The sequence below is a fragment of the Oryzias latipes genome, chromosome 6, assembly GCF_002234675.1.
Source record: "Oryzias latipes chromosome 6, ASM223467v1".
Lineage (NCBI taxonomy): Eukaryota > Metazoa > Chordata > Actinopteri > Beloniformes > Adrianichthyidae > Oryzias > Oryzias latipes.
In genome coordinates this window covers 15,819,578-15,843,546 of record NC_019864.2, presented here as the reverse complement: position 1 = coordinate 15,843,546, position 23,969 = coordinate 15,819,578, and the positions used below count along the sequence as shown (strand labels likewise).

General features: G+C 43.5%; 2 protein-coding genes across 5 annotated transcripts; both read left to right on the top strand.

Moving 5' to 3' along the window:
• Positions 1–251: 251 nt before the first annotated feature.
• Positions 252–7,842, top strand: LOC101168619 (patatin-like phospholipase domain-containing protein 2). The gene is made up of 9 exons (XM_004069979.4): positions 252–768; positions 1,536–1,768; positions 2,326–2,391; positions 3,195–3,404; positions 3,519–3,579; positions 3,937–4,140; positions 4,675–4,807; positions 5,362–5,484; positions 6,678–7,842. Exons 1-9 carry the CDS (start codon positions 582–584, stop codon positions 6,964–6,966), a joined length of 1,506 nt encoding a protein of 501 aa, XP_004070027.1. The 5' UTR covers positions 252–581; the 3' UTR covers positions 6,967–7,842.
• Positions 7,843–8,854: 1,012 nt separating this feature from the next.
• LOC101168365 (protein phosphatase 1 regulatory subunit 12A) lies at positions 8,855–22,502 on the top strand. 4 transcript variants are annotated; one of them, XM_020703997.2, is made up of 25 exons: positions 8,855–9,218; positions 12,431–12,561; positions 12,734–12,852; positions 13,601–13,757; positions 13,871–14,015; positions 14,109–14,183; positions 14,305–14,384; positions 15,876–16,045; positions 16,129–16,238; positions 16,338–16,532; positions 16,619–16,695; positions 16,776–16,865; positions 16,994–17,095; positions 17,180–17,281; positions 17,361–17,451; positions 17,538–17,672; positions 17,765–17,867; positions 17,955–18,058; positions 18,135–18,194; positions 18,277–18,299; positions 18,402–18,465; positions 19,444–19,548; positions 19,620–19,670; positions 19,884–19,934; positions 21,380–22,502. In XM_020703997.2, the coding sequence occupies exons 1-25, from the start codon at positions 8,943–8,945 to the stop codon at positions 21,464–21,466; spliced, it is 2,703 nt and encodes a 900-aa protein (XP_020559656.2). In that variant the 5' UTR covers positions 8,855–8,942; the 3' UTR covers positions 21,467–22,502. The 4 variants fall into 4 exon arrangements, with proteins under 4 accessions (XP_020559656.2, XP_011474352.2, XP_020559658.2 ...); XM_011476050.3 differs by having other exon boundaries at positions 15,852–16,045; XM_020703999.2 differs by lacking the exon at positions 16,776–16,865 and having other exon boundaries at positions 15,852–16,045.
• Positions 22,503–23,969: the final 1,467 nt, after the last annotated feature.

The following is a 23,969-nucleotide window of genomic DNA, read 5'->3' as shown; positions in this document are numbered from 1 at the left end:
TCCCTCCCAACCAAAGTATGATTCCAAACATGTGGTTAAATTGAGCAAGAACACAATGATACACCGCGTTCTGTCTTGGGACAAACATTTGACAGTTGTTGGAACGTTTCTGTGCGACGCGGGCTGTGATTGGTCAGGTTGTCACCTATTCCAATTTTGATTGGTCGAAGTCTTGGACCAGGTCGCCTCTGATTGGATAAAAGTATTCTCTGTGCGACCTCCTCCCAATATACGCAGCAAAGTGCAAAATAACAAGTCTAAAAAGTTTACTACGTATGTAATAACAGTCTAATACTTGCCTGGTTTTTCTTTAGTTTTCTCTAAAGTTTTATTTTGGTATTTATTTTCATTTCATTAAATGCAATCGTTGCCTTTAATGAAAAAACGCCGTCGATTTGTTGTTGTAAGCTAGAAATTCCTAGGCAAAGTCCGGTATTATAAAACGCTAAATAAGCTTCACCGACCAAGGCGTGCACCGTTTTGAAGGCATGCTGTTGGACCTTGTTTAACTTGGATCGTCTCGGTTTTTACCGAGTTTGTAGCGTTCTGTCGCCGTGAGCTTAATCTTTCTCGGTGCCGGCATGTTTCCGATAGACTCGCAGTGGAACATCTCCTTCGCAGGCTGCGGCTTCCTCGGGATCTACCACATCGGCGTCGCCAGCTGTCTGCTGGAACAGGCGCCGTTCCTGGTGAAAAACGCCAGACACATCTACGGCGCGTCCGCGGGAGCCCTCACCGCCACGGCCCTGGTCACCGGAGTGTGTCTTGGTAGGTTAAAGTCATTTGCTTCAAGATTTGATGTGGGGGGAAAAAGCAGAAATGCAGACTGAACACCTAGTTCTAAATTAAGTGCGCAAATAACATGACTGCACTGCAAAACATTCGTTTTGACTGTGCAATTTTTAGTTTTCATTTAAGTCATCCCTCAATACATCATCATTACTGTCTTTATCAACTAAAATTAGTTATATTTTAATCACTATTAGTGTTTTTTACTGTAAAAAGTCTAAATTAATCAAGAAGCATCTTTAATTCTTTGTTGGTTATTTTTTAATTATAGTGCGGATTTATTCTTTTAATTTTTTTTAAAGTGTTCTAGAAGTGCCAACACAATTTTTCCTTAAAAAGCATAGAGCCGAACAACAGCCAAAAGACACAAGGTCCTTTCTCACCCTGCATGTAGCATCTTTTGTCTTCATCTTTATCATCTTCATCCCTGTTTATCATAAACATAACACTAAACTTCCATTAAATCTCCATGTAGCATTACTTAGAGCTTAGGTCATGATTTCTTTTTCTTTTTCCTCCAAAAGTGAACACAACAAAATACATTTGATTTAAACGGACTGCCTTTTTGTGTTTCTGATATATATATATATATATATATATATATATATATATATATATATATATATATATATATATATATATATATATATATATATATATATATATATATATATATATATTTGTAAGACTTCAGGATGAATGCAAATGTATGCTAATTTGATTGCTTTTTTTTTAATGATCTGCAGGAGAGACTGGTGCAAGCTTCTTTGAGGTTGCTAAAGAGGCAAGGAAGCGCTTCCTTGGTCCCATGCATCCTTCCTTTAACCTGGTGAAGATTGTGCGTCTTATGCTGCGGCGCACGCTTCCAGCCGAATGCCATCATCAGGCCAATGGGCGCTTGGGGATTTCTCTCACCCGGGTCACGGATGGAGAAAATGTCCTGGTGTCTCACTTCAACAACAAGGAGGAGCTGATACAGGCATGAACACTCATTTTGTTGGCACTTTACTACTTTAAAATAAAAATAAACCAAGACAGCTTTGGTTTGTTTTATAGTCCTTAGAGTTTGAAACATCTTCTTCCAGTTTAGATATGTATAACCTGTAAAAAATATTAAATTGCTTTCATCTAATTTCCAATATTTTTTTTATTATACCTTTCTTAAAACCATAACTCTCATCATAACTCTATTAACAAAAGTATGTACATTTTACAAAGTTTTATAAGATACATGAAATGAATAAAAATAACTTTATTTTAATTTGCATTATACCTATTTGAGTGCATCTGTTAATTTAAATAAATACTGACACAGTCCTTATTTCCATTAAACATCCTAACTATAATATTATGTTCCATGTAGTACCTCTATCATTTATTCACTATGCAAATGTATATAAAGATATTTGAATATCATTATCTTAAAAGAACTTTTCACTGTTACTTATATTTATTAACTGTTCTATTTTTAACGCAATTTTAACAATTTATTGAGATTAGGCTTTTTTAGTGACTAACATTATTCTCCTCTTTAAGGCATGCATCTGCAGCGCTTACATCCCGGTGTATTGTGGATTCATTCCTCCCACGCTTCAAGGAGTTGTAAGTAAATCTTGTTTCCTCACTTGTTTTCCTCATTTAAAAATGTTGCTCTAATTTTCATGCTGACAAAGCAAAAAGTCCTCAAGGATTTATCTGGTATAAGCACAAGACAACAAATACGCATGTTTTGTCTCTGTTGTTGTTGTTAAAAAGGAAAAAGGGGTCACGTTCTGCCTACTTCTCCTCTTTCCTTAAATGGTTTCTAGTATTAGTTTAGTCACTTTTGGCAGCATTTTCTTTTTTTTTTTTGCAGCCGTGCCAATCACAGCCCTCCCTTCCTTAAGAATGTGTTTGCAGTGAATGGCACGTGCGTGTAAACAATGGCGAGAAAATTCCAGCTCTGTTAGTGATTGTCTGCAGTCCTGCACTGAAGGGGAAGGTGAAAGTGTAATTATTGCTTCTTTTACCCCCCTTTCTCTTGGCAGAATGTGTTTTGTAGAGCAAAGATGCTTTGGAAAATAGTTGCTTCTCCCCTGTGTTGTTTTTTTGGTCTGTTGGTTTGAATGGAGGGCTCCTGACTCAAATATGGGAGTGGTGCAGCCCAATGTGACCATGCTGGCATTGATTTTAAGCTTGTTCTTTGCCCTTTCACTTGTTGGCAAGATTTTTTAAAAGCTTACATCATTTAAGAAGACACATGCTTCATGTAGCTTCAAGCTTAATGTTTCATAATCTTCAATAAAATATCTGCCAGTGCGCTGAATCCAACTCTCACCAAAAGTGACCTGGTAAAGCTCTAGAAGGCTGAGGCCTTTATTGATCCCATTCCGTCTTTCTGCTGATGTCTGTCTGTTACTTTCCAGCGATATGTGGACGGAGGAATCTCAGACAATTTGCCTCTGTACGAGCTCAAAAACACGATCACTGTGTCCCCTTTCTCTGGAGAGAGCGACATCTGCCCCAGAGACACCTCCACCAACATCCACGAGCTCCGCTTCACCAACACCAGCATCCAGTTCACCCTCACCAACTTATATCGAGTCTCCAGGGCACTCTTCCCTCCGGATCCAATGGTAGGCGCCGCCTTCTGAAACCCGGCGCTGGCACAGACAGCTACTGATAAGCTGATTGCAGCTTTCAATAAGCTCATGTAGTTGATAAGATTTTGCATGTGTGTTTGTGTTCAGGTTATGAAGGCCATGTGTAAGCAGGGATATAAAGACGCGCTGCACTTTTTAGAGAGAAATGGTAAGAGTTATGGCTTTTTTTAAGTTCCTCCAGGATGTCTGAGAATAACTCCTGCTCAGTAACAAACAGCCCAATCGATCTGTTGTCCTGTGACCGGAGAATATTAGTATTTACACACCATATCACCCCGATGCCCTATCATAACCTGTATTTCCTATGACCATGTCAGCAAATCAATAAACTGCTTTCATTCACGTCAGTCTTAACTTTCTGTGCTTACATGAATCAACTTGTATTTTTCTAAGTCAATATGTGGAAGTGGGTTGATCGCTCTGGGTCTGTTAGGTAATGGGGATCAATTGAGAAGCGACCTCACATTGTCGATAGTGATAATAAAGTAAATTCTTTCTCTTGTAGGTCTGCTTCATTTTAACAAACTTCACAGAGGGCCAGCCCTGCATGTGAGCGGAGAACAGAAACAGGCTGGTGGTGAGGAAGAGGATGAGGAGAAAAGGGAAGCAGAGGACAAGTCACAAGTGGAGGAGAAGGCAGTGATGGTTGTTGACACCTCCTCACTAGATGAACACATTATTGAGTACCTCCCACCGGCCCTTCACAAAGGTAACTCCACTAGGTTTCACACAACCCTCGAGCCTCAATTGAATATCATTTTAATGCCGTGGTATAACTCCATTCTTCAAACATCGAAGACTTCTTTTAAATAAAATCTATAGTTTACTGCGACAGACTGGTGACCTGTCCAGGATGTTCCCTGCCTTCGCCCACAAGTGGCCGGGATAGGCGGGTTAAGAAGATGAAAAATGAATGAGTAAATCTATAGTTTAAAAAAAGGGCATTTTTATGCTTATTATTAGAAAAAATAATTAAAGTCTCAAACAAGAGTATTTAAATGTCCTCTTTGACCTTGAGCTACAGTTATGTCAAGCTGGACCCATAAAGTCTTATCAAAAGCAGTGATTTGGAATCCATTGTATAATAACCCAGATTGCTCCGAATGTAATTAAAGTTCATAACACAGTGGCAGTAAAACTTTACCCTCGCTCTTGTGTTGTTGAGATGCTTTGGCTTCCTGTGTTGCTCATAAACAGAATGGAACACAGATGTGTAATTTTGTGTCTATACCTCCCTCTGCAGCTCTAGTTGAGGCCTGCATGGAGAGGAAGAGCCTCGTGCAGTCGCTAAGCAACCTTCTCCCAGTCAGGATGGCGTCAGCCATGATGCTGCCCTACACTCTCCCTCTGGAGTCGGCCATGTCCTTGACCCTCAGGTTGGGTGACTTCACTACATCCTCTGTTTGATTGTGTTCTTACTTCAGCAACAGATGCTGATTTTTGAAGTTCATAATGGTTTTTGCATCTTAAACTTTCTGTTTAACCTGGTTTGCACAGTATTAAATTAGAATTCTAAACATATGCAGTGTTCCCTAGCTATCCGTGTTCTGCATCCTGATTGGCTGGGGACCTTGTCAATCAGTGTCCTGTATGGTGTCTCCTGTACAGCTATGTGGAGCTCTCCAAATCTACATAAATCCCTAACAGATCTTTGTTTTCATTTAATACTACTGGGTTTAGTTTTCCACAAAGGTTCGAACGTTGAGAGTTTAAACAAGAGAGAAAAGTGTGAAAATGTTTGTTTGTCTGAGAAAAATGCAATAAGTGTGTAGTGAGGGGTTTTATAGCCTTAAAACGTCTGTAATTCTACTTTGCAGATTCTGCCAATCGCTAGTTACTTTTAGAAGGCATCCCCGGATAAACGAGGGAACACTGTATATGTGTGTGTTTGTATTTTCTGTGAACTGACAGTGATTTATTGCATGTGTAGACTTCTGGAGTGGCTTCCAGATGTGCAGGAAGATGTGGGATGGATTCGAGATCAGACTTTGAAAATCCTGCATCACATTCTTTCCCGGGCCTCAAAAAGCGTTTCCCGGCATGTCTCTGCCAGGTACTTTATTCTGCACTTAGACATTCAAATAGTGGCAGAAATTGTGCCAAATTATGTAATAATCCTTTTGTTATAAACATAACTTTGTGCATTTTCCACTTTCTGTATAGAAATAAGATAAGATTGTATTACTTTTCATGCGGAATGGAATATACAGTAACACTAATCATACACACTGGTAATGGGCCATTTGAGGAAGACTACCTTCTTTTAGAACACCGTATTTTCCACGCTATAAGCCACACCAAATAATAATGCGCACTGTCAATGAACGATCTATTTTTGAACTTATGTCATAAATAAGGAGCACCAAACGATAAGGCGCATTAAGCGAAACAAAAAAAATCAGAGATAAGTCTTACGTCTGACTTTTTTTAACTGTTTGGACAGTAACTCTAGAACTTGTACCCGTTGGGTGCTTGAATACGCTTATAGCATATGGTCGTTCACACTGGACTGTCGCTACCTTATACTAGCACATGTGCTCACAGTTGTTAGAGGCTTGGTGCGAAATATTGAAGCGGTGTAAGTCTTATGAATCTTGCTCTATTCCGATATATGAAAGACTTGGTGTCATGTAATTCTGTCCGAACACAAACTGCATTCCTTCATTTCTCTTCCATGGTCACTTTTCAACAGTAGGCACACTGCCGTGAATTGAAAAAGACGCTATACGTCACTACCAAATCCGAGTCCCTGACTTGTCAAAGCTGAACTGGTTTAACTTTCACCACGCGATCAATGGCAGCGCCTTTTGTACGTGGAGCCCGAAACTGGACTTAATAAGCACAAGAGCTTTGAATCCAGAAGCCCGAAACAGGCTTATACATTGATTTCTCACTGGAAGTGGTCGCTTGAATGTACATTTCAGAGGCCAGTGTGAATGTAGCGCAACTCCCAACTTTGTTTGCAACACAGAAAAAAAAGACACATGGCACTAAAACAAGAGTTTCTGTGACCGCACTAACTCTCAACCTTGTTAGTAATGTAAAAAAAAAAAAGAACACAGTTCGACATTGCTACACGTTAGATGCATTCGCGTATTTACAAAATGAGGTGCTCCGGATCAAAAGGCGCACTGTCGTTTCTTGAAAAAATGAAGGCTTTTACCTGGGCCTAACAGTGGAAAATACGGTAAATGTACCCTACTATACTTTTTATACTCTCTATATAGCTGTAAACACTCTCAACAGATTGTTCTGCCATCTGGAGTTGCACCACTACCGCTCTCTGCCATCCAAGTCCAGCTCCACCAGCCTGTTTCCTTCCTGGGTGAATGAAAGCAGCCCTTCCGTCCAGGATGTCTTTGTCCGTCTTGAGCAGTACAAGAAGCAGCTGTTATCTGGGGTTTTCTGCATCAACATGGACCTGCAAGGATCCTTTAAAGCTGGAGATCTGTCACCCGATAACACAACCAGAAAAGACTTCCCAGCACTCGGCGACAGAAGCAAACCTTTAACTAGATCTCAGAGTTTTTGGTAGGCCTTCGCTGCAGATGTACTCATTCTAGATCCAGAAGGATGGGAATGCTCTTTTATGATGTGTCCTTAAAGAAATGTACATGTGCGATCTGATCAGCCACTTTACAGTGTTTGTGAACAATCATTGAAGATTTTCACACAGTTTTGCCTGACCACGAAAAGAAAGTCTCATTCTCAAGTGCAGTCTAGCAGTTTGTAGTACAACTGCTGGGTGTCATTTACTTTACATGTGTACTCACCCCTGTTCAGACTTGAATGGCAGGATGTAAAAAATAAAAAAAGAAGTGGATTTGAAGTAAAACAATGATAACAGGACAAGTGTTTATGTTTTTAGTGGAATGTGGTCAGACCGGGAGTGCACCAGCGTTTTCCTGCCTCTAGTCACTTCAGGCTCACAGGAAGCACAGAGCCAAATGGAAACCAGTGTAGGTGCTTTGTTACAAGTTGTTACTCCGTTAATGTGAAGCAAGCTTCAATGCACCTTTTGTGGGGGGGGGGGGGGGGGGGGGAACCCTCACTCTGTGAGATCTTTGTTGCTAATATAATGCAAGCAACTTTGTGAATATGTGTCAAATGCAACATAATTTAGCAATTTTTTTCTGGTCATCTTGATTGACAAATTCTTTACTACCTACAAAACATATCAGCATGCAAATGACTTAGTCAAGTCCTTTTTATCTGAGTTGCACTTTATGTTCTTAGGTTCTGACCTAACTGTCAAAGTACTTTCTTTGAACTTCCTGTCATGTTTTCATTTTTTTAATCAGCCATCGTGTTGTGTGTAGATCTTCAAAGCAGTCATTTACATGTAATGTATAATGTTGAAAATGCCAGAAAAATGTTTGTGAACATGAAATAAACCAATACTGATGATGAGTGATGAAGCTTTTTTTCTTTTCTAAAGTTACTGGAAGAATTGTCTTGATAGCTGGTAATAATGTGACTTGCTTAGAGAAGTAAACTAAAAGAGAAAAAATAGTACACATACTTTGCCAAAATGTTATTGTAGATGAAGGAGATAATGTTGCATATTTTGATGTTTTAGGTTTTCATTTTTTTAATTACTGTATTGCACTCACACACACCGTGCAGGTTGTGTTGATTTAGGGCAAGGCATGTTTATTTGTTTAGCCTAAAACATTAAAAGTAACATTTAAAAGAAATATTAAATCATTAAAAAGGTATTTAAAGGAGGTTCAAATGAACTGAATTTAAAGTAAGCTTAAAGTAACTATGTGGATGTAAATTTCGGGATAAACCTTAATGAAATGCAGCTGAGAACAGGTGGGTCTTTAACCTGGAATTAAATAAACTGAGTGTTTCAGATGATCCAAGGTTTTCTCAAAGTCTGTTCCAAACATGTTGAGCATAGAAGCTGAATGCAGCTTCTCCATGTTTAGTTTCTGACTCTGGGAACTGACAAAAGACCTGATCCAGATCACAGAAGAGGTCTGGATGGTTTACATTGGGTCAGGAGGTCAATCACTTATCTTGGTGCTAAAGCTAAACCATCCAAAGATTTAAAAACCAGCCTGGTTTGACCATAAAACGTATAACCAGTTATTCGTGTTCTGTTTAGAGTCACAGAGGGGCTGGAGCCTATCCCACCTGTTATCAGGGAGAGGTAGTGCACACCTTGTACAGTTAAGTTTGCATTTGCTCTAGTGCAATAAATGTGATGCTCAGAAAGATAAGCAAAATAATTTGCCTTACCCTTGCTTATGAAAGTCAGACACATTGTCTGTGTTCGGTTCTGGTTGCTTAAAACAAACACGTTATTATCTAAAGGTTCAACATTAAAATTTCCGAGCCGCACCTGAAGGCACCGTGTGACGACCACTCTGGGACGTTTAGCAGAAGTTACGTCTTCTTTTCCCAAGTCTTTCCACCAGGGGGCGCAGCCCAGGGATGCTCATTCCCAGCCCCGCTCTCGTCCTCGTACCATGAGCTGAATCTGTCCGGGACAGACCAGGGAAGATGGCGGCCACTGACCATTCCCGGTCCGAAGCTGCCAAGCAGCGACGGCAGGATCAGTTGCAGCGGTGGCTGGGCTCGGAGACGGACCAGACGGTGTCGGAGGGCCGGGAAATGTCGGGGGGTTCCGGGACGCGGCGGGCGAAAGTACAGTTCGCACAGGGAGCTGTGTTTATGGCCGCCTGCTCCGCCGGAGACCGGGAGGAGGTGGCGGCGCTGCTCCGACAGGGAGCTGACATCAACCACGCCAACGTAGACGGACTGACAGCGCTTCATCAGGTGGGGGGGTTTGAACTTTCTGTGTGTTTGAAGCAGACTTTTTGTTCGCTTGCCTCCGCCGCGCGGACAAACGTCGCCCACCTATCGAACGGCGGCGTTGATCCGTTCATGATCCTCGCAGCCAGGAGTCACCGTCCAATCCCGTTAGGTAAAACGCACTAAACCCTCCTAAACCCGGCTAACACTTCCATAGCATTTACCACTAGCGGCTTCCAAAGTGAACTCATCGTTTCTGGATGTATTCTTGAAAAGTAGATCCAGGCCGGATTTCTGGCCTGCGTAAAAGGGGGAAAACTTGGTCCACTTTTTTTTTTTTTAGCTCGGGATAGCCGCCTTATCTGCTCTGTTGTCATGTAAGCCTGTGACAGAAAGCCCCCCACCCCCTTTCCTGCAAATCAGACCCTTTTAATGCAATCTTAAGGAGCAATCATTTGATCGTGTCGTGCTGCGTTGCTGTGCCCTCCGGAGCGCGAGCCTCTGCAGAGCAGCTCCTGCCTCCTCAGTCATGACACTCAGGTCTGGACATCATCACTGTCACAGCAGCCCTCTGTCTGTCATGCAGCACTTCCTCCTTCACCGCCTGTCCGTTCTTCCACAAGACCAGATCACACTTTTAAGAATGAAAAAAAAAAAAGAAGAAGAAGAAGCAGGTCAGGTCTGCTTTTTCCCTTTGCTGATGTAAAAAGTTTCTGCTGGTTTGTGTAAACAGCCATGTTTAGGATCGGTGTGGTCCCCCCCATCCTGCCCTCCGTCCTCTCCTCCCCTGTTGCTCATCTGTTGCCCGGCGACTTGATTTAAATATAGGCCCGCACTCCACAAACTTTCCACCCTCTTCATCCAAAGCCTTTTCTGTCTTCTCCCCAGCACCCTCCTCTTCCTCCCTCTTCTTCCTCTTACTTTTTTTATTTTAAACTCCTTTCCTTTCCTAGTTCCCCATGGAGGGGACTTGAGGGATTTCAGATGAGGAAATGGAAAACATTCCTCAAACGGCACAAGCTGTCGCTGTCAAAGGCGATTTCCACAATGACTCACTTGATGACCCAGCCAAAGGAGGCTGCGAGGAGGCTGTGTGTGCTCCTTCGTAGCCAACTGGGGGGCAAGAGTAGCCCACTGTTCATTCATTCATTGGACTTGGAGGACCCCCTTCCATCCTTTTTTTTCCTCCCGTTCCAACCGATCATCTGTAGCTCTCACATCGTCCACCATCTTTGTTTTCTCCACCATGCTGTCTGACTAATTATCTCACATGGAGAGGAGCTGAGGAGGCTCGTTTCGGCTTTGTGATTAGTTGATTTAGCCCCAAATCAAAGCCTCTTAGGCGGCTTAAGTCGTGCCCGACGGGCGAGGTTCTGCGCCGACGCTCGGGGCTGCAACGTCACGGCGAGCAGCTGTTGGAACCGCTTCTCCTCTATCATTTGCGGCTTTGGTACCAATCATCCCATCAGCGAGTCGCAGGGAGGAAGCTCCTGATTTCAGTAATGAATGAAAATACACCGTTTACACCGCCGTAAACTCTCACTGTCACATGCAACCTTCATGATGGATTGCTATGAAATTTTGTCCAAACATCCGCGGATCACCCTGAGGGTGGATGCGAGAGCCTTTGGTGGTTCACCATCAGCGTGATATTTGTGGTTTCTAAAGAAATGGCGGTTGTGCGATGGATCGCTGTAAAATTTGGTGCAGACATCCATCACTCACTATGAATCCTAACGACCCCGCCCCCCTCCTTGACTTTTGGTATGGTGACCCCAGGAGGTCAACATTTGAGCAGATGATGCCACAAGGAACGTCGTTTTGGAAAAACTTTCAGCTGCAGCCTCATAAATACAAATATGTTCACATCTGTTTGGAAAAAAGACAACGCTGCGCTGAATAAATGTACAACAAGCATCTAGAAGCATCTTCATGACTGTAGTAGTGCTGCTAACTGCTGCACACATGCATGTAGGGGGATTACAACATCCATGCAGCTTCATTTAAAATGCAGTTTGACTGTAAGTTTTCATTTTGAGGGTAAAACTAATCGTTGATTTTTCATTTTTGGAGGTTTTGTTTTTTTGCTCTGATTTAAAATAATAAATACAGATGGCGTTAAATGAGATTCAGCGTCCCTGTTGTTTGCCTGTTGGAGTTTGACACCTCAACGACCGGCTTCTCTGCAGCCGTGAAGCGGCTGATAAGAGGTTTTCACGTGGGATCAGCTGTTTCAACAGGTCAGCAAAACGGCAGACGGAATTCCACCTTAAGAACTATTATTTACAGCAAACAGCTGGAACACAAAGTCGCGGTTTTAGACCCGGTAGGAGGAGCGGTGATGGTGTCTGCATGCAGAGCGTCAACGCTTGGATTCATGTCATACATTCAGTGCTGCAGCTGTTTAAATCCGGTTCAGTTAAACCTAGTCCAACCAATTATCTTTGTTGTGTCATTTGTTATCTGCTTTTTTTTTTTTTTTTTAAACCTGCAGCATGTCCTGCTTTATAGTATTTGACTATAAAGCAGGACAAGCTCGTGATGAACCGTGATGTGGCATCATCATAAAGGTCGCCTAACCCGACCGTTATGTTTTCAGAAGGACTGACATCATTGAATTTCATTTTAGCAGCAATAAACACCATAAATAAGAACATTTCACTCAAACTTGATTTATTTGGACATTTTTTGGACACGCTGGAGTTTGGTTGGCCTGCAGCTTTTTTGCTATCTCAAATAATGAGTCTAAAGTAAAATCTAAAACCTGACTGTTTTTTGCAGAAGACAACATCTTAAACGGTTCATAGAAATCTTGTTGTCTGCTGTTTGTCCTTTCATCCATCGTAGGTTGAATTAAAGCAGCATTTTGGACTAAAATCTCACGAGGGCCTCATGCAAGTTATCTTGGGACTTGACTTGGATCATGCTGAGATCTTCAGGAGAGCTCCCCCACAGCAAAACGCTGCTAAATGGATTCAGTGTTTCCCTCCCGCCACAAAATGACTGTTTTGGAAAGCACTTGAGGGCTTTCAGCAGTCCACTTAGCAGAAAGTCATTACAGCGAGCAAACACAGTGGTCATTGTTTCAGGCCGGCTGCCTCCATCCACTTTTCCTGCAAGACTTTCCAATAAAACGGCCCTCGTTCGGATGGAAATGTCTGTTTGTGAGGGTGTGCGTTTTCCACACATCAACATGTCAGAATAACCCCGCATGGATCCGTCTGTCTTCGTCTCAGGCCTGCATTGATGAAAATGCGGAGATGGTGCAGTTCCTGGTGGAGAGCGGGAGCGACATCAACAGAGGGGACAACGAGGGCTGGACTCCTCTGCACGCCGCGTCCTCCTGCGGCTTCATCCAGATCGCCAGGTGAGTGCTGACAGGCGGCGCTCCGTCACATGCCACGCTAGGGTTATTTCTGTGGCGCTGAGCGTGCGCAGCAGGCCTGAAGATCGGCGCTGACAGCTGTGCTGCATCTGCATGTTTTTTTTTTTTTGTTTGGCGGTGGCTTGAATGAGGACTGAATCTCTCTATTTGAAAGGTACCTGATAGAACAGGGAGCCAATGTGGGAGCCATAAACAGCGAAGGAGAGCTTCCTCTGGATGTGGCCACAGAAGATGCCATGGAGAGGCTTCTTAAAGCCGAGATCAAGAAGCAAGGTGGGATTTTGCCCTGGATTTTGAGGAAATGCAAAAATAATCGATCCATTTGTTTATTATGTAGAAAAACAATTCTGGATCTGCATCAGTTTCATTTTTTGATGCTCAATGTTAAAAGTATATTTGACTTCTAAACTCCAATGATTAAATAGTGTCTGATCAGTCTGCTACACAACAGTACAAGTAGAATTTGGCTTAAATGTCACTTTCCTTTCTCCATTCTGATGCTAATAGTCATGTCTGCGTGTCCCAATGTACTATAGGATGGAGTAGCATCTAGCAAATTAGCATTTGTGTAAACGATTGTGCTCAAAGAGCAGAAAAGGAGGAACCAAAGAAATATGTTTTTTAATGGGCCTAAAATGTTTTAGTTTGTAACATATGTAGCATTAAATCCCTGTTTTGTTTTTAACATCAGGATTTGTCTGATGAATGACAAACAGGAGAACTTGAAATCTTTTCTTTTTTATTTCGTTTTTAAATCTTCATTTACACAAAATGTAACAAATCCAAACTTTTTATCGTGGTTTTAGATGCAGGTGTTGTTGTTTTTTTTTGGATTTTACTTTGAAGGACTTGTCAAATCATCAAGCATTACAATTTCTTCTTTTTTTAAATGATTTCCATAGCAAAAAATAGTGATTGTTTTGTTTTTGGTAAAATGTTTTGATAATATCTACTGTTCTTGGGTTTGTTAAGGGTAAGCGATATATATTTTTTTCAATTTTTCCCCTTGTTTGCATCACAGGAATCGACGTGGACAAGGCCCGAAAAGAGGAGGAGAGGGTCATGCTTCAGGATGCCATGGCGGTGCTGGAAGGAGGTGGTACCTTGACTCCTCACCCAAACACCAAGGCCACGGCTCTGCACGTCGCCGCTGCCAAAGGCTACATTGAAGTCATCAAGTGAGCATGAGCGCAGACTTGTGCCGCTTTTGTGCCGTTTTTCCCTCCAATGGCGTCCTACCAAAGCCTCTTCCTTCTTGTCTTCCTCCACCTGTTGGCTCCCCCGCCTCCAGGGTTCTTTTGCAGTGTGGGGTGGATGTGGACAGCAGGGACACGGATGGGTGGACGCCCCTACATGCAGCAGCTCACTGGGGACAGGAGGAGGTGTGCAGCCTGCTCGCTGACAGCATGTGTGATATGGGAGCACTCAACAATGTGGTGAGGCCAAGAAAACCCTGCCTTGACACCAGGTCCATCTCTGAATCTGCAGCCTGTATCCAAACTGATAAGGCCTCGCTGATGTCCTTGTAGGGGCAGACCCCTCTGGATGTCGCGGATGAAAACCTGGTGGACACCCTGGAGGAGCTGCAGAAGAAACAGAACGCAGTGAGTCTGCCTTCACACGGCCTCCCCGACTACCTAACCCGGTTAGATAAACCTGATATGATTTACGGCGCCGCAGAAGCCAATGTTCTCAGTGTTTATGTCTGTTTATATTCCCCTTCAGTTACGCAGCGAGAAAGAGAAACAGGCTCCTGTTATTGAGACCAGTCCGCAGATCTCCATGGTACCAGTTCGCGCCCGCAGGTCAGTGCCAGTGTGTTTGTGTGGGTGCACGCTGTGCTCATCCTCCACAGAATCCCATTAACCCCTGTTCCAGTTGTCTGCATGCAGGTGTGACGTTAACAGCCCCAGCATTCCTTTGAACCGTTTCCCCTTTTGTCCACCTTTGTTGAACCAGATTGACGCGGCCAAAGTCCCAGTCTCAGTGTCACAATGAGGAACGAATCAATCCGTTTCAGCTCAGATGTTGGCTAAGACGATGACGCTGAAATCTGCACAAGGGCTTTTAATGCACCATATTTAAGCTTCTAAAAACTTTATAAATTCCAATTGTTTCATAATTTAATGTTGCATGTAAGAGACCCGAGGTGTTGAAATATGAATTAAAGTAGAAATAAATAAGTTAAAGATAAATCTGCTCACAAAATTTTACAGGAATTTGTGCAGCTTTATTAGTTTTAGTAACATGGGATGTATTCTGACTGGGAAAACAATTTGGTCTGGACCCAGTCCGCTTAATTTGGTCCAGATCCGGTTCTGATCCTTGCCTTATTCAGACTGCCTTCAAAGTGGACTTTCCTGTTCCAGACTAAAGCTTATAAACAAAACCACATGACTACAGATCTCTTCACTTATTGGTCAGGAATTACGAGGGCGGGGCAAGGGAACTAGCTGCAGAAATGATTCAAGTCCTGCGTTTTTAGTTCATCGAAACTTTATATTTGTCTCGCAAGTTTTTAACGCCTGTATCAACACTCTGAGACACGCTGCAGGGCAGTTACTGGCTAGAAGACAGCTAAGAAGATACACTGATGAATGTTAATGACGTATAGTTTGTTGAGAAAACGGGGATTAAAAGTTGTTTTGATGAGTCCAAATTCATCTGAAATATTAAGTCCCTTCTTCTATTTGGCCAACATTGTGATTTATATTTACAGTACTCCTGTAAAAAAAATTTAAATGCTTATTGTTTTTAGATTGTAAACCTTGTAATTTAATCTAAAAAAAATTAAAATAAAAGATATTTTAAAAAGATCAGCTGCTGGTAGCATTGCCCGTCAAATGATTCTGTCCCCTGGAATTAGAGAATTAAAAAATTGTAGAAAATATCAAGCAAAAAAGTGTGTAGAATTTTGGGAAAAATATTGTTCTTTTGACTAAAATAATGTCCTTTTTATGTCAAATTAAAACCACCTGAGCTGTGTTTAGTGCGACACTCAACAAGTTCCTGTCATTTTCTCACAGACTATTGCAAATATAAACCAAAATAGGGAAAAGAAACAGTGGCGTTTTGACGAGTTTTATACAATAATCTGTTAATGTGAGTGAGAAGCCGCACATGCCACCACAAACTGTGACCCACTGTTTCACCTGCTGCTGCTGATTGGTGCATGCTCGCTCTAATTGGCTGCACATGCAATGGTTGCCCTCACTGATGCTCCCCGGCATGCCACCTGTTGTTCCACCCCACCTTGGCCCCACCCCTTCCAGGACCTCTATCTCTCGTATGAGCAGCAAGGAGAAGATCGGCCTGCACGAGCGGGAGAAGCACCCGCCCCCCTCCCTCCAGAGCACGCCAGCTGAGGAAGAGGAGGACGACGGCCAGGCGGGACAGAACCAGGCGAAAGCTTCCAGCAGCTCCAGCTCGGAGGAGGAGAGCGAGTCGGAGAGCGATGGGGAGTCGGGTGAGGCGGCGACTGTGTCCATTTGAAATCGTCGTTAAATGTTTGCGGTTTTCTTATAAGGAGCGTGTTCTGTGCTGCTACAGAAAAAGCCAAAAACAGAGAAATCATAAACAACTTGAACAACAAACGAAACGCCAGCAGCCTGCTTTCTACCTCCATGTCAGCGAGTGCCACTGCAAGTCAGCCCAAAAAGGTTGTCCGATGAAAAACACCAAATCTCTGTTTTTTTTTCTATATCAATGACAGAGATGCAGATTATTACAACCGTGGCTTAAATCATGTTTCGTTGCAGGAACTGAGCAAGCCTCCAACCACCGAAGCACCAGGCTCATGGAGGACTTCTCTGAGGAAGGCGGGCAGCTCTGTGACTCTGGGCTCAGCTGGACTCTCAGATTCCAGCCAGGACCCGAGCAGACCCACAGAGTCCGTGCTGGGAATGAGCCGCTCCGCCTCCAGCCCCCGCCTCAGCTCGGAGGCTGACACCAAGGTACAGTTGGACAGAAGATGCACCAACAAGTCATTTTACAGCTGGAACAGAAGAGCCAAAGGCTGTCCCGCCCCATTTGTTTCCAGGAGCCGCGGCTCGCCCGAGTGCCACCCATACCCACACGGAGGCTGTTCAGTATTCCCGATAGCAACTCCGACAACAGGTAGGCACTGGCTCTTCTGTGTTTTGCACCTCACAGAGCAGATTCGGGTCTTTGCATCTGGCCTTTTGTGTCTCTCTCAGCTGGTTAAGCCGTAGCTCCTCTTACACCAGACGCCTTCACTCTCAGTCAGGGAATGAGCTCACTAGTTCCACCCCTTCTCTGCTTCACAGGTCAGTCACAGCGCTCACTTCCTGTCCGGCATTTGCTCCACAGTTTGTCTTTTTGTTGTTTGTGTAGTTAAAAAAAACTCATTTGTGTGCGTCTGTAATATTGCAATCGGTGCTTTTCTTATCACCAGTTCATCTTATGGAAAAAGACTGGATGATGCGGGTGTGACCTCTGCGTGTACAGGAACGAGCTCTGCTGGGCTCGGCCGCCTCAACAGTGTCTTAGCTCAGAGGTACTTGGTTTGTGTTTTGCCCCCAAAAATTGCCTTTTTATATGAAAGATGTAAACGTTGTTTTTTTTTTTTATCTTCCTCAAGGGTTCCTCTAGAACAGACGGAAAAGAAGGATTCTACATTAATCAACACTTCAAATTCCCAGAGCACGACTACAGGAGAGCAGGAAACCAAGCAGAGGCGCAAGTCAGTTAAAAAAAAAAACAACAGAGTGTAGTAAAGGGGTCCTGCTTTAGAGCTGAAAGGGTTTATTTAATTTTTGCAGGTCGTATCTGACACCAGTGCGGGACGAGGAGGCTGAGGCGCAGAGGAAAGCTCGCTCCCGACATGCGCGGCAGTCCCGCCGTTCCACTCAGGCACGCATTCTCCTGCTCAGATGTTGACCGCTCTCCAACCAGCTGTGTGGGGCCTTTTGCATCTGACTTTTGTCTTTCACATAAAGGGGGTTACACTCACAGATCTCCAGGAAGCAGAGAAGACCATTAAGACCATGAAGACAGACAACAAGGGACGAGAAAAGGAGGAAGAGGAGAAGGAGAAAGAGAAGGAAGCCAAACAGAAGAAGGGAGATGAGGGGGTGAGAGCCAAACACCAGGTTCACTGGCATTGCTGCATTTTTGCCTTGTGATATCACAGCATTATGGGGGGGGGTGATGGTTGTTTTAACAGGAAGTGAGCTGGAGGTCTCGCATCGCCAGCCTGCAGAAGTCAGACCTGCTGGGTCTCACTCAACCTGCCGGCACGCCACGGCCTCAGACATCTGACAGGAGAGGTACTCGCCACCGTGTCTTTCAAAACACCGCAGTTCAGAGTGTCCTCTGAGAACGAACTGAAAGAGCACGGCTTGGGTTTGCTGCAGATGTTGAGGCCAGCACAGCAGAGAGTGAGATGGAGCAATGGGCCAGAGAGCGCAGAGAGAGGAGGCAGGCTCGGGCCAGGAGGAAGGCGCATAGGACCGGGGAGGTAACCGCTGCAGGTTCTCTTCGCCTGAAAACACAGCCGCACCGCAGAACAGTCTGAAGGCTTCTGTCATTCGCAGAGTGAAGACAATGAGCCGAGTGGAGAGGAAGAGTTCTCAGGGAGTGGGCTGGATCCACAGGTTTGTTGGCACTCGTCCGTGTTCTCTGAGGAGCAAATCTAGAGAGAGCAGCTTTAAACGTTTGCTTTTCTTCTGATTACAGAAAGGCGGACACACAAGTTCCAGGTACTGTTTGAACCCGATCTTTGACCCGTTTGATCATCCTGTTTGCCAGCACATGCAGCATGATAGCAGCTCCGCTGACCTCTGCTCCCTTCATCCACTCAGGCTGGAAACGTCTTACAACGACCGCACCCAGGGAGGAGGATCGGAGGGAAAAGATTTCAAGAAGGTCAGCAGAGAGCTGATAACTGCTCTCGGCATTCGTCCTCCGTTGCTCAGCTGGGTTCTAAATGCGGTGTCATTATTGGTCAATTAACTTTCACATTCTAGCTATTTTTTCCAGACTTAACGGCATGCAAAACCAAAATTTCCATGAGTGTTTGCTAACACAAGCCCCTCCCCTTGACTATAAGACTTTGCGTGTTGTTTACAGGGCTCAGACTACACATCCATACTTATTTTTAAAGAAACGCAAACTCGGCTGTTTGAAGCTGTTTGTCTTAGCTTTCTGTCTTGGCTGCTCCACGAAGACAAAGGAGGAAAAACCTGTTTTGTTATGACGCCTTGCAATAGGCTGATATTTACTGTGAAGCAAATGCGGGTTTTCTCCATTTAGTTACAGTTCAAGAGGAACCGTAAACAAATGGCTTTCAGTCTCCGATTCTGAGCAGCCGATCTGATTAGACTAATCTGACTAGCTGCAGTCTGAGACGATGACAAATGAGAGCACTGGTTTAGTTTTCTGCTTATGGAATCAAATGTAGTCAAACAAACAAACAAAAAAAGTGTTTCAGATTAAAACCTAATATTTTGAAGGAAACTCTTTAGGAAATCTGTATCAAAGCTATTTTTTTAATAGTGACTAATTTCAAATTGCTAGCAGACTGTATTTATCAATATTTGAAATACTGACGTAAATTCTGTGTTGTTTTTCAAATGGGCTCAAATCTATGAAAATCTTAGGAGAGGTCATCTTGTCTGCTCACATGTAGCACACCAGCTGAAACCCTGAAAGCACAACACAAATCATCCATCTTCAGAACCTGCTGAATCTCTTTTTGGGGTCACAAGGTTGCTGGAGCCTATCCCAGCTACTGTTGGGCAAAGGCGGGGAACACTCTTGACAGGTCGCCAGTCTGTGGCTGGGCCCAAAACATGATTTAGTGGCTTCTTTTTTCTCAAGCAGTCGTCTTTCTGTTTGTGTCAGCTTTTTGAGGAGGTGTCCAGAGAAAATAGCCAGCTCCAGTCCCAGCTGCAGGACACTCAGAGGATCATCAGCCAGACTAGGTTGGACCTGGATAAGGCCACGCAGGTGAGGGCCGAACAACCCACGGGTTTAACTGTTCTTTGGGGATGATGCTGACGGTTCGTTGTCTCCCACAGAGACAGGAGCGCCTCAGTGACTGTTCGTCCCTGCTGGAGCTGGAGAGGAAGGTAGAGTGTCTCTGCTGTGGGTGCTGGTTTTATTTTGTTTTTTGCAGCTTCCTCTGCCTCACCACTGCTACCTCTGCTGTTTTGTTATGTTGTCCTCTCACTCACTTAAATCACTCCCTCACTTGTTTTCACTCAACGTTTGTGCTCCTTTTTCTTGACGTCACATCCCCCTCCCCCCACACGCTGCCCCGCCACACGTTTGGCTGGCATCAGGACCGGAGGGTGTTGGAACGGCGCTTGGCAGAGCTGGAGGAGGAGTTAAAGGTGAGGCTCTCATCAAGGCCAGAGACACTCTCTGCATGATTGTGCTTGAGCAGCTTGGTTTGAGCTTGAGCGGTCCAGCCGCGTGGTGAGGACTCGGTTCAGAGAGCCGTCTGCGAGCAAAGATGGCGTGAAAAGGTTTGGCGTCATAGCTCGTAGGTTAATTTGCTTTCGCTTCATGTTGGTGTACGTTCTACCCGCCCTTCACCCACAGTGAGTTTTCCCTAAACACATGAGATATCACTGCTCTGATTGTTTATATTTTTCTCTTGATCCTTCCATTTACACAATGTGACTAAATAGTTTTTGAAGTATGCTTCATATTTTCTAACTGATTATTTATATCTGTCATCTTGTTCTTGTGTTTGCTTTTTTTTAAATGATGTATCCTGTTTGAAAACAGTTTTTTTTTAATATAAATTTCCCCTTTAAGACCCACCCCAGTCCTTTTATCTATTGTAAAATCTTTCTCAGGGGTCTTTTATTATGATTGTGACATTTTTAGCTAAAATCCCAAAAACCTGTGTCGATTTCTTGGACATAGCTTCTGCAGAGCGGCAGGAGTTCATTAGAACATTGGTCGAACCTTTTTTAACGCCGCGGACAGGATTGACGTCACACAAAGGTTTCACGGACGGCTGATGATTACTGTACAGTAGCATCGCTATGATGAAGGAGGAACAGAGACGTGACAAGATGAACCCGGAGCTTTTAATGTGACAAGCATGACATTGTACATCGCACAGGTGTCATCGTCCTCTCCCCTTCCCACACTCATGGTGCAAAAAAGAAGTACTGTCTATTAAATGTAGCTTTCTTTTTTTGGAAGTGGAAGGCTTCTCTTTTGTCTCCTGTCTGAAGATTCATAACCGCTGTTGTTAAAGTAAAATACATCATGACATTGTACATCGCACAGGTGTCATCGTCCTCTCCCCTTCCCACACTCATGGTGCAAAAAAGAAGTACTGTCTATTAAATGTAGCTTTCTTTTTTTGGAAGTGGAAGGCTTCTCTTTTGTCTCCTGTCTGAAGATTCATAACCGCTGTTGTTAAAGTAAAATACATCCAAAACAAGAGGCCTTCAGCTCTCATCTGTTTGCCCAACTTCATTTTGTGGCTTTTATTTTGATGGGGTTTGTGTACTTGGGTCATTTGGACATTAGTGTAAAGAGGCCCATCCTGAGGCATTGGTGTCTGTCGTTCAGGTTAACATTCAGTTCCTACATTTTTGGTATTTTTCTTTCTCTGTGTGACATTTATTTTTGATACATTCAAACAATTTCATTCAAGCACTAAATCACATACCTTTTATTTTACAACACATCTGGAGGAAGGAAAGTGCTACATTATATTTTGCCTCCTTAAACAATTTTTGCTTCAAAGCTGCAAAGATATGTGTCTGTTTAATCATTTTTATTTGTTTCTTTTTTAATCTTTTCTTTCCTACAGGCTCTGGTTGACCTGAAAGCAGACAACCAGCGGCTCAAAGACGAAAATGGAGCACTGATCCGTGTCATCAGCAAACTCTCCAAATAGAGTGAAAGAGACCTGATCTCCAGGGAACACCCCCCACCCCACCCTCCACATCATCTGTCTGTCCCTCCTTCCACACATTCCTCTCAGTGCCAAAGAGTGAGAAAGGGTTGGGGAATCAGGAGAAGATCTTGCACACATGATCACGACAGCTCGATGTGTTTTTTTTTTTTTTTTTTGAGAGCTGAAGTGTCTTTAGTGTGCCTTAACGCTCCGCTGCCACAGGAGGACCTGTGACTCCCAGAACATCGGACGCCACCGTGCATCAGGGGGACACATATGCGCACACAGTCCTTTCTGTGCATCGATTATTCCTTGATGCACCTTCCACTGAGCACACAAGATGGCTTGGATCATAAGAAGCTCCCACTATGTATTTATTCTTTTAGTGAACACGTCACACGTTCAAGTTTCCCCACTTAAATTTGAAAGTTTGTTGTGTTCTGAAACCCTGAGGCACGTGTCAGGGCCTCAACCTGACAGCGGGGCAACTTCTACTTATTTCTAGTGGGTTGTTTTGGGGGGGGGTATTTTTTTTCTGTCTCCACATGCGATTGTTTGAACCCACCTACCTCCCCGTCTATTATTTTTTACTCTGTGACCACTCCATGCTCTTAAAAAAATAAAAAAAACGTCACTCGACCACAGCACTTTACTCTCCGCAAAGCAATAAAAGATCTGTGAGGCTTTGCCCGTCCTCCAGACAGCTTCAGCTCCGAGCTGCTTCTTCTCACCCTCCTCCTCCTCTTCCTCCTCCCGGGATTGAGAAGAGGCAGACGTTTAGCTGAAGTTCAAAAGTTGAAATTGCTGTTCTGTCAAGGCCTATCATGCTATGGATTGTTTTAAATGTTACATAAGATTATTTTCATAGGTTTCATGGTCAAGTCCTCTTCTGAAGAAGCATGGTTGTGTACATAAATGCTAGTTTTGAGTAATACTCTTTTTGAAGTCAATTTCCATGTAGCCTTGCTTCCCATGTTTGTTTTCTAATATATTAAATGAATGTCGACACCCTAATAAAAAAAAAAGTGTGTTTGTAGACGCTTTTCAACTTTTATATCCTATTTATAAGTTTCGTTGGGATGTAGTATGTTTTTTTTCTTACCGTCTCCCTTCCTGTACAGTGTCTTCCATGACTTGGTTTTCCGGTTTGCAGATGTTCTTCATCAGTTGTGGGGGGGGGGCAACAGCTGCAACATTGCAGCGATAACGCACCATGAGTCTAAGAGGTTAGGGCTATGCAAATGCATTTACAGTATGTTGGCTGAATGCGCCGCTTGTCCCAGCCGGGCAATGCATCAGTGGCTGGACAAACAGAAACCAGGACATTCAGACATCTGGGTAAAAAGATTCCTAGTGTATTTTCAGCTCCTGCGTCTGGAGTGCGCTCAACCCAAGTCATCCATCTGTTTGTCTCATTGGGGAGCAGAGAGATGGACCACTGTCATGCAGGGAAGGAGAGCGGACAACAAGTTGAGCTCCTAATAAGGCAGGGCGGGCTATGCTGAGGCACTCTCTCTGTAAATATCCCTCAGGTCTGAGAAAGGCAGAGGAAGGGAGCTGGGGAAGAAGAGGGAAGCAGATGGATTCCAGCCTTATATGGCCACAGCAATGCTTTTCCCAGGGTTTGTGGCTCCGACTTCCGGCGTCATGCCAGATGCTGCACAAGCGGCTCCCCAGTGCCACCAAGAGGTGCAGCTAATGCAAAGCTGCAGTCCAGCTAATGGGGGGGGGGGGGGGGGGGGGGGGGGAGCTTAGAAAATGTGATTTAAAACACACTCGACAGCTTTTGAGGCAAATATGAACATTGATGTATGGATGTCAGTGTGAGCATCTTCAGGTTCATGCTCCCCTTAGCAAAAAGTAATCTAGAAGTACTGCAAGTATACAAAGTCTATGCTAAAAGTCAGGCAGAATACTTTGAAGTTTACTTTCATATTTATATTTACTGTAAACAAAGTGTTCCAATTTAGTCTGAAGAAGTATTCAGTTAATATACTTCCTATACAACACGTACATGGTCTATGGTACACTATCTACACTTATACCTAAGTATACTTCATAAAATAAACTTCAGCTGTACAACTTTTTGTTAAGGGTCTACATTACTTTTGAACATGTTCAGTCAACAATGATGAGCAAAAGCTGGATTAGCACCATTGCCAGTCATGGTTGCCAGTCATTGAAAGGTCATATTGAAGCAGCTGTCAAACAGCTGTGTCTACAGGAAACTTTGATGAATACATTTTCTCCAGCATCACTCAATGCAAAAAAGAGATTTGCACCAACAAGCGTAGAAGATGTGAATCATGATAGTTCTTCTTTTACGTGTATATTTCAAAATTCTTGTAACGGATATTAACATTAAATGAAGTATTCTGTTAAAAAATAAGCACAAATAGGGAGTCATCCTGAGTTCATGAAGCTGGGGGTTTAATGCCTGGTTGCAGGAGATTTGATCATTAAAAGAAACTTTGAAGTTTTTGATTTAGTTTAATGGTGTGAT

Coding starts and splice junctions, on each gene's coding strand:
- LOC101168619 (XM_004069979.4), top strand. CDS start 582: ATGTTTCCGATAGACTCGCAGTGGAACATCTCCTTCGCAGGCTGCGGC. Junction 2,392..3,194: donor CTCCCACGCTTCAAGGAGTT/GTAAGTAAATCT, acceptor GTTACTTTCCAG/CGATATGTGGACGGAGGAAT. Junction 3,405..3,518: donor TCTTCCCTCCGGATCCAATG/GTAGGCGCCGCC, acceptor GTTTGTGTTCAG/GTTATGAAGGCCATGTGTAA.
- LOC101168365 (XM_011476050.3), top strand. CDS start 8,943: ATGGCGGCCACTGACCATTCCCGGTCCGAAGCTGCCAAGCAGCGACGG. Junction 14,184..14,304: donor TGCAGAAGAAACAGAACGCA/GTGAGTCTGCCT, acceptor ATTCCCCTTCAG/TTACGCAGCGAGAAAGAGAA. Junction 14,385..15,851: donor GTACCAGTTCGCGCCCGCAG/GTCAGTGCCAGT, acceptor CACCCCTTCCAG/GACCTCTATCTCTCGTATGA.